At 47.0% G+C, this 18,385-nt stretch overlaps 1 protein-coding gene and 1 long non-coding RNA gene across 5 annotated transcripts in view; one reads left to right on the forward strand and one right to left on the reverse strand.

The window, feature by feature from the left end:
- The window catches only part of BCL2L14 (BCL2 like 14), a 26,612-nt gene extending 13,983 nt beyond the window's left edge, over window positions 1-12,629 (reverse strand). Inside the window, exon 1 of one of the 3 annotated variants that reach the window (XM_077310670.1) lies at window positions 12,430-12,629. In XM_077310670.1, coding sequence (XP_077166785.1) covers window positions 12,430-12,458 — 29 coding nt within the window. In that variant the 5' untranslated portion in view covers window positions 12,459-12,629. Of the gene's footprint in view, window positions 1-3,951; window positions 4,173-12,351 lie in introns of those variants that run through there. The other 2 variants (XM_077310669.1, XM_077310671.1) reach the window with 2 other exon arrangements.
- The window catches only part of LOC143823927 (uncharacterized), a 20,389-nt gene extending 2,509 nt beyond the window's left edge, over window positions 1-17,880 (forward strand). Inside the window, exon 3 of one of the 2 annotated variants that reach the window (XR_013226649.1) lies at window positions 17,494-17,880. This is a non-coding gene — a long non-coding RNA (uncharacterized LOC143823927). Of the gene's footprint in view, window positions 1-10,296; window positions 12,356-17,493 lie in introns of those variants that run through there. The other variant, XR_013226648.1, reaches the window with a different exon arrangement.
- The last annotated feature ends 505 nt before the right edge of the window (window positions 17,881-18,385 follow it).

Raw genomic sequence — 18,385 nt, forward strand, 5'->3', positions numbered from 1 at the left:
TGGCAGGAAAGGAGTGTAGGAACAGCTTTTTACAGGGACCTTTGGACTCCATCAAGCAGACCAACCCAAACCTGATTACTATATGGGAGAAGTGAAACTGGAATAAGCACCACTGAAAGCTCACTGGGTTACCTTGGCCCGGTCACAACCTCTTTGAGCAGAACGTAACTTTATGGATGGTTGTGACGATAAAAGGGGAGGGAGAGCTGGTGTGTATGCGTCCCTGGGCTCCCTTGAGGAACGGCAGGTTAAAACCAGAAGAAATCAATGTCTGGAATATGCATTCACCCAATTAATAAACAGTCTTCCAAATAAAATTATTCTAAAGGGGCGAGAACAGTTTCCAAGCTTAGTGTTCAACTCTTAACCCTAGACTTGTCCCAGTTTTGAAAAAGAATAGAAACTGAGTTTCTAAACCAGGGGTAGTCAAACTGCGGCCCTCCAGATTTCCATGGACTACAATTTCCATGAGCCCCTGACAGCAAACGCTGGACATTCCCATGAGCAAACACTGGCAAGGGCTCATGGGAATTGTAGTCCATGGACATCTGGAGGGTCGCAGTGTGACTACCCCTGCTCTAAACCAATAAAGGGGGGGGGGTTCAAAGAGGAATCAACAGTCAGCTAAACTGGCTATCCAAAACTCACTACAGATAGAAGAATCTCTCTCACCAAATTAAAAAAAAACACCCTGTCTGAAACTGACCAATAAGGAGAGTCCGAGCACACAGCAAAAAGACAAAACAAAACAGTGCTTGGACAACTATCCTCCTTCTTCCCATTGAGCACAGACTGCTGTACTCCACGATTCCCAAAAGAAAATCAGATGCAAAAAAGGTGCAGAACACAGGGTCAGGATTCGAATTAAAGGAATTCCCCCCTCGCATTCTCTGATAAACAGGAGCATCAAAGAATTGAGGCTTTTGAACTCTGGTGCTGGAGAAGACTCTTGCGAGTCCCTTGGACTGCAAGGCAAACAAACCGGTCAGTTCAATGAGCTTAAATGGACCTCGAGGAATGGTAGAGGACAGGAAGGCCTGGAGGATCATTATCCATGGGGTCGCAATGGGTTGGACATGATTTGCAACTAACAACAACAAACCTGTGAGTGCAGAAAGGGCCTTACTTTGCAGAATTTCAAAAGGAACATTGGTTGACACCCTTATTTGCACATCAAAGATTCTGCTATCTGCGGGCCATTTCTTCTGATAGTAGCACCATAGGAAAAAGAGCTAAAATCTTATATTACGTACGTAGCATTCTGGGACTCTCTTGCTCTTCAGATCAGGCTGCAATTGGTGCAGAGTTTAAGGCCTGGCCGTTTAACTTACCAATTATGGGTGCCAACCTCCAGACAGGGCCTGGAGATCTCCCACCTGATTACAGCTGATCTCCAGATGACAGAAATCAGTTTCCCTGCAGAAAATGGAAGGTTCAGAGGGCGGACTAAATAGAACTGCACCCTGCATCTAGTCCAACCCCCTGCTTAGTGCAGGATAAGCCTACAGCAGGGGTAGTCAAACTGCGGCCCTCCATTTGCTGGCAGGGGATCATGGGAATTGTAGTCCATGGACATCTGGAGGACCACAGTTTGACTACCCCTGGCCTACAGCATCTGTGGTAAGTATCTGTCCAGCTGCTGATTGAAGATGACCAGGGAGGGGGAGCTCACCACCTCCTTGGGCAGCCCATTTCAGTGCTAAACTACTCTGACTATGAAAAAGCTCTTCCTGATACATAGCTAGTCTACACATAGTTTAAACTGCGGGTCCTATAATCTGCTCCCAACAGGAACCTTTACTTGCCCTCTTCTAAGTGGCAACCTTTCAAATACTTAAAGACAGCAATCCGGCTCTCCTCAAGGGTCCGGGAAGATGTGAAACCAAAAGATGATGCGCTTGTTTGTTTGAAGGGCAAGAGCCACGGCGTGGGGCCCTGGTTCAATCCAGGTCTGCACTGGGAGAAGGGGGAAAACAATCCCTCCCTATCAGCCCCAAGGCCCACGGGCTCTGACATTCCCTCTGGACCAAGGGACACACACACACACACCGTTCCACTTGCCCATCAACTCCTGCCTTTGAGATGAAAACTTTAAGAATGACACCCAGCTATTACACTAACAGATTTTTTTTTAAGTCCTCCCCACCATATTCCCAACAGAAAGTGGTGGCGTAATTTTATGAGGGAGAGAAAAATTGTATACACCTAGGAACTTTCTCAAATTACAGCAATGATTCCCAAACTTTTTCAGGCTGCTGCCCCTTGGCTCCCAGGCCACATCCCTAGTGCTCCCCCCCCAAAAAAAACCCCACATCTGTTCCCTGGGGTCAGGTCTACTGCAAATTCAAAACACACGGTATTGCCTACACTCTATTTTGGTTGTTGTGCAGCAGCTATATTTTAGTCTGGGAAAAAATATAACTTGTTTGTAAAAGTCACTTTGGGTCCTCATTGAGGAGAAAGACAGATGGGGAAAGGGGGAAAATCCCATGGCTAGGCTTAAGCAGGAGAAGGCTTTTCCAGCCTCCCAAAGATGGAGACTTTGGGGGAAGGGTCCCTCGTGTTGAGTTAAGAAATTCCTGGAGATCTGGGGTGGAGCTCGGGAAGGAGAGTCTGAGGAGGAGAAGGAGCTAAGCAGGAATATGATCCCACCCAGCCCACCTTCTGAAGCTTTTGTTGTCCTCTGGAAACTAAGCAGAGTTGGCCCTGGTCCCCACTGGGATGGGAGCCCATCAAGGAAGCCCAGGGTCACTGCTACCCAGAGGCAGGAAGTGGCAAGCTACCTTGGAATGTCTCTCACTAGGAAAAGGCAGCTGCAGCAGGAAGAGCCAGACTGCTGCCCCCCCACTGCCCCCAAACTCCTCACCCCCCCCCCCAGGATCCTTCCAAAGCCGCCAGACGGGGTGTACCACCCACTTCGAGAACCCGTAGATTACAAGAAAGAAATCTGGAATACATTTACTGCCATCAGTCATCTTCAGCCAAGATGTAGGGTTGCCCAACTGCAGGTAGGAGCTGGAAATCTCCCAGAATTACAACTGATCTTCAGACTACAGAAATAGTCTATTTACTTATTATTTATTCATTTAAAACATTGGCTCCCCTTCTCCTGTAGAGAATAGCTGCTTCGGAAAGTGGCCCTGCAAGTCATCACACCCTACCAAGGCCCTTCTCCTCCTTAAACCCCTCTTTTCCAAGTTCCACTCCAAAATTGCCAGGTGTCCCCATACTTAGAACTGCCCTAGAAGGCCAGGTAGAGCTTCTTGTGGTGCAGAGTGGTAAGGCAGCCGTCTGAAAGCTCTGCCCATGAGGCTGGGAGTTCAATCCCAGCAGCCGGCTCCAGGTTGACTCAGCCTCCCATCCTTCCGTGGTCGGTAAAATGAGTACCCAGCTTGCTGGGGGGTAAACGGTCATGACTGGGGAAGGTACTGGCAAACCACCCCGTATTGAGTCTGTCATGAAAACGCTAGAGGGTGTCACCCCAAGGGTCAGACATGACCCGGTGCTTGCACAGGGGATACCTTTACCTTTTAGAAGACCAGGTACAAATATTTTAATCAATAAACAACCAAACTCAGTTCTATGCTGTGCTCATAAGGGACTTGAAATCTGCTATGTGGCACATTCAACAACGTTTTACATACTCTCTAGCACTTTTGGTCAGCTAGAAATTAAGGGAGACACACCAGAGTACCCCCTTCACTGTGTTAACTCCCCCCACCCCTGCAAAAAACCTCCTGCTTCTAGCTGCACTCCAAACTGAAAGACAGGACAGATTAAAAAAAGATAAAAATAGCTGATATAAAAATAACTTTTTACTGATGGTGTAAGCTTACGGCAATACTTGGTAGAGAAAGAGAAGATTCTGCGTAACTCTTACGCGATCGTAACACTCCAGTTTGAGGCCACCGTATTGGAAGGAATGAAGCCCACACCTTTAGGAATTATTACCTTATTCACCTGAACCTGCCCGAACAGCAACCCTCGTAATGACTCTGCGGTTCTTTGCAGCTGGTTTTCCACTCCTGCCACCCAAATGGTGCAATTCACTTCCCTTCTTTGGTTTTCATGCTTCCCCTCAAGCACATCTTTAGATCCAAAGTGAGCCTAAGAAATCTAGGCGGAGGAAGAGAAGCTGCCTTCAAATAGGACGCTTTCACTTCCTTCTTGGAGGTTCATGTCAACTGGGGTTAAGGGAGGAGCCGGCTGCTTAAACACGTTCATTTTGCCGTGCCAAGTGACAGAGAAGCATGCGCGGTGTGGTTTTTACTCAGTTTGTCTGCCGTCGCCAGATATCAGCCTGCTCCTTTGACAATTTCAAAAGAGGTTTTGCATTTTAAAAACTTTCCCATGTGCTATGCTCAAATCTATATGACCAGAAGCCTGTTAAGTACACATCTTGTACCCAACAGGGTCGCAAAGCTTCCATTTCCAGTAAATTCTGTGCTAGATGGGAAATCATGCCCATTATATTCACAAGATGGTACAAAAGACCTATAGTTTCAAGGGTTTGCCATTTAAATTGGGGGGGGGGGGGAGAGAGAGAGAGCGAGAGAGAGAGAGAGAGAGAGAGAGAGAGAGAGAGAGAGAGAGAGAGAGAGAGAGAGAGAGAGCACTTAGGCCCTGCAAATGAGCCATGCTCAGAATTTGTTTTTCCCTTTTTGTTAAGAAGACTGCTGACATCTAGTGGGCAAAGAAGCTGCTAAAGCCATCAGACCCTGTTTGCGTGTTTACATCAGGGGTAGTCAAACTGCGGCCCTCCAGGTGTCCATGGACTACAATTCCCAGGAGCCCCTGCCAGCTTTCCATGGACATCTGGAGGGCCGCAGTTTGACTACCCCTGGTTTACATAGTAGCCAGATTCAAATGGATAGCTGTGTTGGTCTGAAGTAGCACAACAAAATCAGAGTCCAGTAGCACCTTTAAGACCAACAAAGATTTATTCAAGGCGTGAGCTTTCGAGTGCAGGCACTCTTCCTGGCCACACAGGATGTTGTACTTCATCCGAGGAAGAGTACATGCACTCGAAAGCTCACGCCTTGAATAAATCCTTGTTGGTCTTAAAGGTGCTATTGGACCCTATTTTTGTGGTACATATTAGCCAGACATGCTAATGTCAGTTCTCGTATCTGTTTGTAAACTCTGTAATTTGTAACTCTGTAATTTCATAAGAGCCTCTTGTGGCGCAGAGTGGTAAGGCAGCAGTCATGCTATCTGATGCTGTCTGCCTATGAGGCTGGGAGTTCAATCCCAGCAGCCGGCTCAAGGTTGACTCAGCCTTCCATCCTTCCCAGGTCGGTAAAATGAGTACTGGGGGGTGCTGGGGGGTAAACAGTAATGACTGGGGAAGGCACTGGCAAACCACCCCGTATTGAGTCTGCCATGAAAACGCTAGAGGGCGTCACCCCAAGGGTCAGACATGACCCGGTGCTTGCACAGGGGATACCTTTACCTTTACCTTTAATTTCATACTGTAACCCGCCATGAGTCTCTCGAGAGTGGAGGGCTAAAAATCTAATAAATAACAATAATAAAAATAATTATTATGCTGTGTGCTAACTTGCTACTATTCTCAGGTCTCACCTACTGCCTGCAACCAGTTTTAGCCATAGTTACTTATACATAGACTTGATTGAGTTCTTCTTGGCCTTTCTATATGTAATGGGTCATGGCTTCTGTTTCAGTGTATCTGAAGAAGTGTGTATCCAGGCAAAAGCTGATACCCGGGGGGGGGGGGGAACTGTTGGTGCCACTGGGTTCAAATCTTTTTCTACTGCTTCAGACCAACATACCCACCTGAATCACCCTGTCCTGGATAACCCAATTTTTCCAGATCTTGGAAATTAAGCAGGCTTGACCCTGGCTAGTATTTGGATGGGAGGCCTCCAAGGGACACAAGGGTCATGAGGAAGGTAACGGCAAGCCCCTTCTGAATGCCCCTTGCCTGGCTGCCAGTCTGTCTTAGGATCTCCTGGCTGCCCTTCACATCTGCCATAGGATAAATAATAATAAACCCACCTAAATCTAGCTTCAGTAACATAGATTCAGGTGGGTAGTAAATCAGGTGGGTAGTAAATGGATTCAGTAAGACATGGACACTCAACACCAACAACCAAACAACCTTACTGTAACTGAACACAAACAACCAGAAAATGGGGAATTTATATATACATTCATGTCTCTTGCCAAGACGTGCGATTGGCCGTTTACAAAGACCCATGATTGGACTTTAAGTCTGTTCCGTGATTGGCTAAGAGCCTGGGACTAGTGAATCCAAACAAAGGCTTAGGATCCCATCCTCAGGTCCAAACTCAGGGGCTTTCCACACCGGGATCCTTGTAGCAAATTGTTTGCTGAACGAAAAATCGCCATTTAAAATAGTGCAATTCGTCATTATGCATACCTGACTTTGTAGTGGAATCCAGTTGCGTTTCTATCATTTCCCACAAGCTTCCGGTCTCAGCAAAAATCGCTAGACAGGAAGCGCTATTGCCAAGCTCGTCCCGCCCCTGACCGTCAAGCAGCGAATGGGCAGCCGTTAGCATGCTCCCAAACAGCCCCTTTCCCTTTAAGAAAGGTTTTTTTAAAAAAAAAAACACCCATTGCAACAAATATGTGTTGATTCGTTGCAACGGAGAGACCCATCAGCTGGCAGGTGTGTTTGAGCTGTCGTTTCATCGTTGCCACGCTCCCCCCAAGTGAAAAAAAAAATCCCCCCCCCCCTCACGGGCCCGATTTTCGGCCGAAAACAGTGTAAAAAATAAAGGGAAAATACATCAGCAAACGGGCTTTTCTGTTGTTTGTGCTTAGTGAATAAACAGCTCTGGGGAGGGACTGAAGCCGGGGAAGCCTCTAAACAGGCTTGCTGGTGGGTTGAACTTCGCTCGCTCGGAGAAAAAAAAATGGCGATCGCTTCGCCGGAAGATCAGAGGAGAGAGCCAGGGGGAGGGACTTTGTAGAAACCACAACAATGGTAACGCACAGAACTTTCCCGCTAGTGTTGCAGATTGGTTGCAGGAGTGTAGCGCTTTCTGGAGGGTGAATCCACTTTTGGGATTTCCCTGAAAGCGCTACAAGGAAGCGCTTTTTGCGGATTGGTTTCAGGTGTGTGGCAGATTGTCAACGACGTTGTGCATAATGGCAAATCAGTAGCGTTTTCAATTGGCAACCATTGTGAGATTTTGAAGGTGTGCGAAAAGCCCCTCAAAGTCTCTTGGAATCCCATAGACACAACAGGTAGCCATGTTGGTCTGAAGCAGGAGAACAAAGTTTGAGTCCAGTGGCACCTTTAAGATCTAATGAAAAAGAGATTTTAGCAGGCTAGCAGTCTGTCGGAAAGAGCACACACACTTGCTTTGCTTTGTTTGTTTGTTACAGTGGTTCTCAATTTTGCCATTTCACTGAGTGCAATCCCGTTGCAAAGGGCATTTTTTAATTTGTGTGAAAGCTGGAACATGCACAAAGCTGCCTTATACTGAATCTGACCTCTGGTCCATCACGGTCAGTATTATCTACTCAGGCTGGCAGCAGCTCTGCAGGGACGCAGAGAGAGGTCTTTCCCATCGCCTGCTGCTTGGTCCTGTTAACTGGTGCTGGTGAGGATTGAACCTGAGACCTTCTGCAGGCCAAGCAGATGTTCTGCCACCGAGCTATGACCCCTCCCCATTCAATGGCTCCATTGTCATTTAAAAGTTGTTGAAAAGAAATGCTTCTTCTTCTAAAGAAGTGCTTTGTGTTACTTTCAGTAAACGAAGATTATTCTACAGCGTTCTTCCTTTTTTTGTGCTTCCTTCTTCTTTTGTTTACTTCAGCCTTTCTCAACATTTTTACTGTTGGGAAATGCCTGAAACATTCTTCAGGCTTCAAGAAACCCCAGTAGTGGCACAATCGTGCAGAACATGATTGGGAAGCACAGCTGTGGCCACGCCTACCTAAGGCCCTCCCCTTCCCACTCCCTGCAGGTCCACCATTGGCAATCTTGGGAGGGGGTAGGCAGGTTGACATGACCATGTACAGTCCTTGTTGTTGTTAGGTGCGAAGTCATGTCCGACCCATCGCGACCCCATGGACAATGATCCTCCAGGCCTTCCTGTCCTCTACCATTCCCCAGAGTCCATTTAAGTGTGCACCTACTGCTTCAGTGACTCCATCCAGCCACTTCATTCTCTGTCGTCCCCTTCTTCTTTTGTTGTTGTTGCTCGGAGATCAGGAAACAATTCCTGTTGTCAGCAGACAGGACCTGCAGTAATGGGTTTAAACTACATGTAGAAGGATGCCGGCTAGATATTGTGGGGAGGGGATTTCACAGAGTAGTAGTTCAGCAGTGGAATCAGTTGCCTAAGGAGGAGGAGAGCTCCAACTTACTGGCGGTCTTCAAGCAATGGCTGGACAGATACTTATCCTGGAGGGTTTAGGCTGATTCTGCATTGAGCAGGGGGTTGGACTACATGGCCTGCTTGTTGCTGTTGTTGTTGTTGTTAGTTGCTTAGTCATGTCCGACCCATCGCAACCCCATGGACAATGATCCTCCAGGCCTTCCTGTCCTCTACAATTCCCCGGAGTCCATTTAAGTGTGCGTCTACTGCTTCAGTGACTCCATCCAGCCACTTCATTCTCTGTCGTCCCCTTCTTCTTTTGTTGTTGTTGCTCGGAGATCAGGAAACAATTCCTGTTGTCGGCAGACAGGACCTGCAGTAATGGGTTTAAACTACATGTAGAAGGATGCCGGCTAGATATTGTGGGGAGGGGATTTCACAGAGTAGTAGTTCAGCAGTGGAATCAGTTGCCTAAGGAGGAGGAGAGCTCCAGCTCACTGGCGGTCTTCAAGCAATGGCTGGACAGATACTTATCCTGGAGGGTTTAGGCTGATTCTGCATTGAGCAGGGGGTTGGACTACATGGCCTGCTTGTTGCTGTTGTTGTTGTTGTTAGTTGCTTAGTCATGTCCGACCCATCGCAACCCCATGGACAATGATCCTCCAGGCCTTCCTGTCCTCTACAATTCCCCGGAGTCCATTTAAGTGTGCGCCTACTGCTTCAGTGACTCCATCCAGCCACTTCATTCTCTGTCGTCCCCTTCTTCTTTTGCCCTCAATCGCTCCCAGCATTAGGCTCTTCTCCAGGGAGTCCTTCCTTCTCATGAGGTGGCCAAAGTATTTCAGTTTCATCTTCAGGATCTGGCCTTCTAAGGAGCAGTCAGGGCTGATTTCCTCTAGGACTGACCGGTTTGTTTGCCTTGCAGTCCAAGGGACTCGCAAGTCATATCACCCAATAAATGTTTAACAAATTAAAAGAAATAATTTACTCTCACCCATTTGGGATACTCAGGGTTGTCAAGAAACCCCAGGGTTTCCCAATACCCTGATTGAGAAAGCGTGTCCGAGCTCAAGATAAAACTGAGTTTTTATTGTTATTGTTGTTGTTGTTGTTGTTGTTGTTATTAATTTGATTTATTTACTGCCACTCCCGGAAAACTGCTCATGACGGGTTACAATACCAGTCTATAAATAAAATCCTCAATAAAACGCCATTAAAAAAACATTAAATACGGAGACATAAAATACAACATGGTGGTATAATTCATCTACTTTCCCCACCCACGCAACTCCCAACAGAAGAGGTGAGAGGGGGCCGTAATTGAACACCATCAGATGTTCAGGTGGAAGCCCCAGCCATGGCGGCTGCTGGAGAGCACCAAAGGTGAGCTGGCAGCAGAGTGGCAGGGCAGCCCCCAAGGCACCAGCCAAGAAGGAGGATGAGGAGGAACTGCGGGCTGGTACCGACTGATATATGGTCTGGTACCGGTCTCCACACCGGGAGTTGGGGACCACTGGTCTAGATAATGATGGAGCTACACTCTAGTTCCTGCCCAATAATTTCTCGGCAGAGACTACATTGTGTGTAGCTGCATTTTTAATGGTTGTTTATCAAGCCAGAACTAAGATGTTTTGATCAGTCAATTTAACTCTGTTTTAGTTTATAATATGAGCTTATTTTACCCTATTATATTTTTACCCTGCTTGCACTTCATGAAGGGAACAGTGCAACCCAGGAGCACCCTTTCTGGTGCTCACTGTGCTACACATGTGGGCGTTCTCTTGGATCTGGTCATTACTGGACAAACAGGCAGGTGTTGGACACCCAGTTCTGGATGGTTGCCCCCCTCCCCTCCCCTCCCATGCAGCCGATCTAGCCAAGCTGCATCATCAGCTGTTATTAAAAATGGCCATTCACTTTGTCCCTTTAAAAACACAATTAGAACAAAATATGTGATACCTTTGTACATTTTCTACCTTAGCCCAAGGTGGCGATAGATGCTTGGACATGCGTGGCCTGATTTCATCAGATCTCAGAAGCGAAGCAGGGTCGGTACTTGGGCAGACCAGCAGCAAAGACACTGAAGAGAAAGGCCAGTACTTCTCACTTGCCTCCAAAGAAAGCCCTGTGCTGAAGTCACCGTAAAGTCAGCTGTGACTTGCTGAAAGATGTTCCTTTTGGGGAACCTAAAAGAGCTTTGGCCTACTTTCACCACTAGGAGGCGTTCTGTTTGCATGGTCTAGTTTTCAGGCTGTACTTCGAACGCTTGACCAAACTTGACACACAGACACAAAAGTACAGTTAGCCGAGCACAAGGGTTCCTAGGCTTCCCTTGGCAGAGCAAGGAAACTGGGAATGCAGACAGCAGGGGCCTCTGCTTTGCCTGCAGCAGGTCCCAGGTTCAATCCCCGGCATCTCCACTTAAAAAGGACCAAGCAGTAGGTGACACAAAGGACCTCTGCATGACACCCTGGAGAGCCTGACCTTGAAAGGTGGATGGTCTGATTCAGAATAAGACACTTCACTCACTCACTCACTCATTCACTCACTCACTCACTCACTCACTCACACACACAAGTGAATGAACCAATGCTTTGAAGAGCATCAAAACCCAGAGAGCTCTCAAGGTGCCCACATTACATGTTGCCCAAGTTACAAGGTGCCCACATTACACATTTGCCGCTCAGCTCTCCTGGCCATTCCCTAATTAAACATTCTGATGATCAGACAGCATGTTTGTGCCATTCTGGCCGCCCTCTGCATTCTTGACCATGATTTATGCAGGTCTTCCATACAGGACTCTGCTTCTTTCTTTGTTACTCCCACTTAAAGAAGCTGAGGTTGGCATAGGAGAGTGGCACACGGAAAGTTCGTTCCTGTTGAGCCCAGAAACAAGTTGTCTTGGGAATGATCTCCCCCTGCTTTACTCTGTAGAGTTGCATTGCTAACCTCCAGCTGAGGACTGGAGATCTCCCAGAATTATAGCTGATCTCCAGAACACGGAGATTGCATATTTTAATTTATTTATTCCACATTTCTGGGAGAAAGTGGCTTCTTCAGATGGTGGATGGTATGTCATTATACATACTGAGGTCCCTAAACCTCATCATCCCAGATGCCACCTTCAAATCTCTAAGTATTTCCAAACCTGGAATTAACCATCCTAGTTGTGAGCTGTTCTCTGAGCTCTTCAAGAAAGAAAAAGTTTTTGTTTTAAACAAAAGTGACATGGGCTGCTTCCACTCTGGATATCTTTGGCAATCATTTCCTCACATTTGGGTGGGAACAAGGAGACAAGCCAGCCATTTAAGACCTTTGCTTTACAGGCAGGGTAAATCCCCATATCTAGGGTTGCCAGCTGGCCTGGAGAAAATGGCCTGTCCCTTTAACAGAGACTGGAGGTGCCGAAATAGGCAGCTGAAGCTTGTTGTGCAAGGAGGCAAATCATTTCACCTGGCAAATAACACCCCATTAAGCCTCTATTCAAAAGGGAGGCATTTTAGTCCTAGGCATGCCAACCTCCAGGTGGGACCTGGAGATCCCCTCATCTCCAGGCAACAGAGATCAGTTCCCCTGGGGGAAAGGGATCGTACCCTGCTGAGGTTCAAGGATGCCAGCCTCCAGGTGGGACCTGGGGATTCCCTGGAATTACAGCTCATCTCCAGACTACAGAGATCGGTTCCCCATGGCAGCTTTGGAGGGGGGAGTGTATGGCACTACACCCCACTGAAGCCCCTGTCCGTCCCAGACTCCACCCCCAAGTTTCCAGGATCTCCCAACCTGGAGCTGACCTCCTACCTGACCCCATTACCCAGCAGCAGCCCCCAAGATTGCAGTAACCTTTCAAGGGCTGCAGACAGGCCAGTCACCAGAACACATGGGAAGAGGCAGTGAATCTTTTCCTTTTGCCCAACTGGTTCTTTTGCAGCCAGCTCTACCTTGGTGGATCTTTCCAGCATGGATATCTGGGAAGAGTACCTTTTCTCTTTACATCAAAATACATTTGAGTGGGTAGACATCTAGGTTACAAGCTCACGTGAGAACGCTGCATGTTCCACTCTTCATAGTAGTAGGACCGGAGGATCTGAAAGTGGAGCCTTCCCCTGAAAAATACCTTCTGCCGCTCGCGGAGAGAGAGACCATGGTGGGTTGAGTGAGCTTTCTCTCAAGGTGGAGTGCTTGGCCCCTCCTCCAGCAGCTGAGGCAGCTTCAAGCCTGAGAGGATAAAATGCTCCCAAACATGCTGTCATTCTGATACGGAAGAATCTGCAATTTGACTGTATCTGACGAAACATGCATGCACATGAAAACTTTGCTGGCCTTAAAGGTGCCCCTGGACTCAAGCTTTGTTCTAACATTTGCCTTAAAATCAAAGGACACTTCCTGTATTGCAGAATTGTCATCCTCCAATCAGGAACTAGAGATCTCCCAGAATGACAAATGACCTGCAGACTACATCGATTGCTCGCTGTTTACTTAAAACATTAGCTCTGCTTCTTCTGGAGAAATGACCGCTTTCTAAACAATCACTGTATACGATTGTATGAAGCTTTATGCATATTTGGATTTTGTGATTGAATTGCCTTCTGTCTGTATATATTTAATACACTCATTGATTTCCCGAATACTGTTGTTGGTGCTTATATTTATACCCCACTTGCTGTCCCTTTTATTATCATCATCATCATCATCATCATCATCATCATCATCATCATCATCATCATCATCATCATCTTTCGATTTATTGCCTGCCACTCCCTTACGGCTCGTGGCGGGTTACAACATTTTAAAACCCCCAATAAAATCCATTAAAAATCCCTCAGCAACGACTGCAATATAACATTATTAGTTAGCAAGCTAACCTGGCAAGATCGGCTAATCAGCCTCCCCCTCCTACTACTAGCAGGTGGAGAGGGGATAGTGATGGTACTAATCCCCAATCTCAATCCCGGGTCCCGGGGGGGCATAGATGTTAGCCTCGGCCTCAACCGTAAACCTGGAGGAAGAGCTCCGTCTTGCAGGCCCTGCGGAAAGATGGAAGATTTTGCAGGGCCCGCAGCTCTCCCGGGAGCTCATTCCACCAGGTAGGGGCCAGGACCGAAAAGGCCTGTAGACTGTCCTGTAGACTGTGTATCCTGTTGTGTCTGTAAGCCTGCCAAGGACCAAGCTTGAGGTCCAAGGTAAGATTGTAGTAGTTTACCATGGAATTGGCCAGTGTGTGGCTAGATCCCCTCTGCTGGATCCAGTCAGTGTAAACCGAAACTGACCAATAGGGGGCACTGGTGGGAAGATCTGTGGTTTTCTTGTGAATATAAGTTGGGAGTTTTGGGGCATTTGTTGGTTCGTCTCAGTTGTTCTTGGACCATGCTGGGGTCACAATAAAGAGCTCAAATCACTTCTAGGGTCCACCTCTGAACCCAGGACTCAACATATCCCCTCTATCTCCCCCCATTCAGAAGGGAGACAGCATGGCAGGACCCTCCTTAAGCCTCCAGCACTTGAAATGGCAACACTATGTCTCTGTCAGTTCTGTTTTGAAGAAAGAATTGGAGGGGAGCATTTTGTTTTCTCTTACAGTGACAGGAAATAGCAGCAGGGATGGAGAAGAAGTTGACCAGCCTGGTGAGTGAGGTCTCCTAGGCAGGGGTAGTCAACCTGTGGTCCTCCAGATGTCCATGGACTACAATTCCCATGAGCCCCTGCCAGCATTTGCAGAAGCTGAATGGGATGTTATTTAGCGCTATTGCAGGGGTGGTCAAACTGTGGCTCTCCAGATGTCTACGGACTACAATTCCAATGAGCCCCTGCCAGCATTTGCTGGCAGGGGCTCATGGGAATTGTAGTCCATGGAGATCTGGAGGACCACAGGTTGACTACCCCTGTCCTAAGGAACTTAGAGCTGGAGGGGGCAGGAAATAATTTCATAAAAGCTTATAAACAAGGCTAATTTCACACCCCTTGGATAGTGCACTTCAGCCATCCTTTGCAGCTGGATTTTCCTGTGCAAAACAGGAAAATCTACTTGCAAGCATTTGCAAGTGTGTGGAATTGGGCAGCTGCAGCATTTCATGGCATAGATGTGGGGGTGGGCAAACTGTGGCCCTCCAGATGTCCATCGGTGACAATTCCCATGAGCCCCTGCCAGGATAATGCTGGCAGGGGCTCATTGGAATTGTAGTCCGTAGACATCTGGAGAGCCACAGTTTGGCGACCCCTACAATAGTGCTAAATAACATCCCATTCAGCTTCCGTTAAAGGGGAACGACTTCTTTGTCTACCTGAGCACTGTAATACACCCGCCTATTTCTCCAAGTTTGCCACTAAGGTTAAATACAAAGCACTTGGGTTGGTTGGTGGTAGATGCGTGCCAGTTTTCTGGGTTTTGTTAGGAGGAGAAGAAGCAAAAGCCACCGGTGTGTTGAAGCAAGGCCTTGATTGGGCTGCCAAGTCTTCCAGTTGGCCTTCCAGTGAGCCTTTAAAGCAGCTCCTTAGGAAGAGATTTTTTGGAAGAGAAACTTTTCCTGGCAGGGAGACAAGGCAAAGGGGGAAAGATTCATGCCCTTGCTTTGGGCTTCCCCAGGCTGCTTTAAAAGGCAGGAGAGTGGGATCACTCATAGGAACTGGGAATTGTAGGCCCGGATGGTCCAAGGGAGAAGGGGAACGGAAGTCTGCCTGGGAGAGATAAAATGCCCTGCCTTCCTGATAGTCGCTTGACATGCTATTGTTGCCAGTTATGTTATTTTCTTCCCTTCCATGAAATGCACCCCCTGCACATTTTAATGCTTTAATCCTCTATTTTTTTTTAAAAAAGGTAATTTTCCTCCTGGCCTGTTGGCAACCCTGTATAGCTACTTGCTTGCACGGTCTGTAACAACTATTGTGCCTGTTCTTGACTCACACCCTAGCCATTTCCATGTACATCTGCAGGACACTTTCCCTGGGAGCAAGCCCCATTGATTCCCAGGGGACTAACATCTGCCAGCCTGAACCTGACAGTCCTTTTGGTCTGAGCTGCTGGCCACCTCATCTATGACGAGGCCACGATTCATTTCCAAGGAAGGAAAAACCCATTGCTACTCAGGGCCCAATTTCCGTGGCATCTGGATGAACGTGAGAGGTGAGCTAGACCACCCCAGTGCCTTCCTGCAATGCCAAAAGCTCGGCTTTTGTGTGGCTGGGATATGGGACATCTGTGAGGGACAGCTTCTGCTGCTTGGATCTGCTTTCTGGCGAGAGAGGAGGCCAGCTGCTGCAAAGTCTTTTCATGATTCCCTGTGGGAGGGTGAGAAGAAGGCAGAGAGGGGCCACCCACTTGGCTTTGGCTCCTGGGCTTCCTTGACGGGGCATTAAAGGGTTCTGGTTTCTTTCCCGCGAACTTTCATCTGCAAAGGAATTTTCCGTGGTGAGCGTTCAACTGAGTCGCCTTTGCTAGTCGTTCTTCGTCTTGAAACGCAGAGGGGGCACCCAGCATTCTGGACACCTGAGCATGAGTCCAGGATGAGACCCTTGCTTTGAGCAGTGGTGCTGCAGGAGCTGCAAGCCCAACCTTCAACAGTTCTGGAGGGCCTGCGTGACAAGAGTCGTTCCACCAGGCCTATGGCTGAGGCCAGGAAATTAGCGCCAAGAATCATCGTCATCAGTATGTTTACGGTCCATTGAGCAGTAAATTCCAACAAACCAGCAAAATGCTGCAATACGTATAGATTATAACAATGTAGCATAAGATGACCAGATTGTCCCACTTTTGGAGGGACATCTGGGGGCACCTGGCAAATTGTACTTATGTTGAAATTAAAAAATATATATTACAATACTATTTTTGCGTTCTATGCGTTTTTTGAAACTTTTTGTTGTTCCAAATTTTAGACCACATTTTAATCAAGAATCCCCCCTGGTCAGTGGTGTCCCACTTTACCAATGTTAAAATCTGGTTACCTTATTGTAGCAGAAACCATTAATAACGATAATTAAAAATATGATAACATTAATATATAAGAATAATTAGAGAATTATTAAAAGAGTTCATTATGATGATAACGATGATGATTTATTGTATGGCATTTTGTTTGTATGCCCAGTGTATCTCTTGGTGTAGCCAGCTTGGTGTAGTGGTTAGGAGCATCGACTTCTAATCTGGCGAGCCAGGTTTGATGCTGCACTCCCCCACATGCAGCCAGCTGGGTGACCTTGGGCTCACCACGGCACTCATAAAACTGTTCTGACCGAGCAGTGATATCAGCGCTCTCTCAGCCTCACCTCCCTCATGGGGTGTCTGTTGTGGGCAGAGGAAAGAGAAGGCAACTGTAAGCTGCTTTGGGACTCCTTCTGATAGAGAAAAGCGGCATATAAGAACCAACTCTTCTTCTTCTGTGTGCTTTGCTCATAGAAACACGTTGTGTCCCCTTTACAGGAGTGTCTCAGAGATGGTGCTGCCATCTGTTGCATGTGGTAGTGACCACTCTGCCCTCCGCTCCACCCCAAATGCAGTATGTTTTTTCTCTATAGGAATGAATGGCAATTTAAGGGAGAGAGTACACTATTTATTTGTCTGTCTGTCTGTCTATTTATTTATTTGGATTTTTACACCGCCCATCCTTTACAGCTCTGGGCAGTGACTCCTGAGACTCAAACCAGTTTCTACGATCTGTCTGCCCTCCAGTCTGTTACTCGGAAACCGTTGAACGTGTTGGAATAAAATATTATGGTTTGGGTGCTGTGTGCTTTGGAGCTAGCCTGATGTGTTTGGGTGCGAAATGTTTCATACTCTTGCTCACACACACACACACACTCACCTGTCCCTTCTCCTCCACAAGCTTCTTTCCTGCCACTTCTCTGCAGATGTCGACATCCGTATCTTGCATTGCATGTTCAGAGTCTCACCTCTGGAATGTGTTCCCTTCGCCTTGCTGCTTCTCTTTCTCTAAATGACTGCTCCCCTCCCCAAACAAAACACAGTTTATTTTTATTTATTTACATGCTGTTTTATGCGCAAAGCCCACTCCTTCCTGTTTGCATGCTTAATATTTCAGTTTCAGTTGTTGACTCTTGGTCATCCCTGACATCTGTTGTGTCTAAAACGAGGTGGGCCCTTCACACCCGATTCAGACTGCTGAAGTATAACAATTCTAAAAACTGAACATGTTCTATTGCTGCCTCTCTGTCTTTCTCTCTCTTACAGCAAGAATCTGGTGTCCCAAGTATCTCTGCTTTCCTTGTAAATGGCTGCACAGCCGTGCTTGAAACTGCACAGGCAGTGGTTGGTGACTTCTCAGAAGAAGGCTCAGGGATGGCAAAGGAAGATTATCCCTAGAAGAGGTTTTCTAAGAAATGCCTTGCTGCATCTAAGTAAGCATCTATTTGTCAGCTGTGGACAGTAAGATCTGCTGAAAGCCCACAAGCATAGTCCAAAGGAAACAGCTGTGTCCCATTGTTTTCCTCTAGTACAGGGGTGGCCAAACTGTGGCTCTCCAGATGTCCATGGACTACAATTGCCATGAGACCCTGCCAGCATGACCACCCCTGCTCCAATATCTGGTATTCAGGCATGCCGCCCTCAAACAAGAATGCTCCATCCAGCTGATCAGTCTTGAAAACATCTGTTTCCCCTGGATTTGTCTTAGAGTTGTTGGCAATGTCCAACAGCATGTCTTGTGGAAGATTTCCATTATCTTAATTAAACAGTATGTGTAAAAGTACTTTCTTTTACTGAATTCAGAATCAGTTTATTAATGCGGTACTAGGCCAGAATTCAGCTTACAGTACAAACAAGATATACAATTATTAAAATAGGAAAAAGATCCCAAACGATGAACATTAATCAAATTTCAAGTTAAAATACAATGCACCTAAAATACAATGCACCTACAATGCACTGGTTTTGCTCCGGATTCACCAAGGTCTTCCTTATTTTAGTTATCCTCCATGCAAATTTAGCCATGGCAGAGGTTAGTTCAACATTTTTATCAGACAGTGTGATTTTTAAAGTCTCAGAATGAAGCCTAATTTGTGCAAAAGATGAAGTCAGCTCTCTTCTAATTTGATCATGCAGTTGGCATTCAAGTAATACATGT

The sequence above is a fragment of the Paroedura picta genome, chromosome 14 (assembly GCF_049243985.1).
Source record: "Paroedura picta isolate Pp20150507F chromosome 14, Ppicta_v3.0, whole genome shotgun sequence".
In the NCBI taxonomy this organism is placed as follows: Eukaryota; Metazoa; Chordata; class Lepidosauria; order Squamata; family Gekkonidae; genus Paroedura; species Paroedura picta.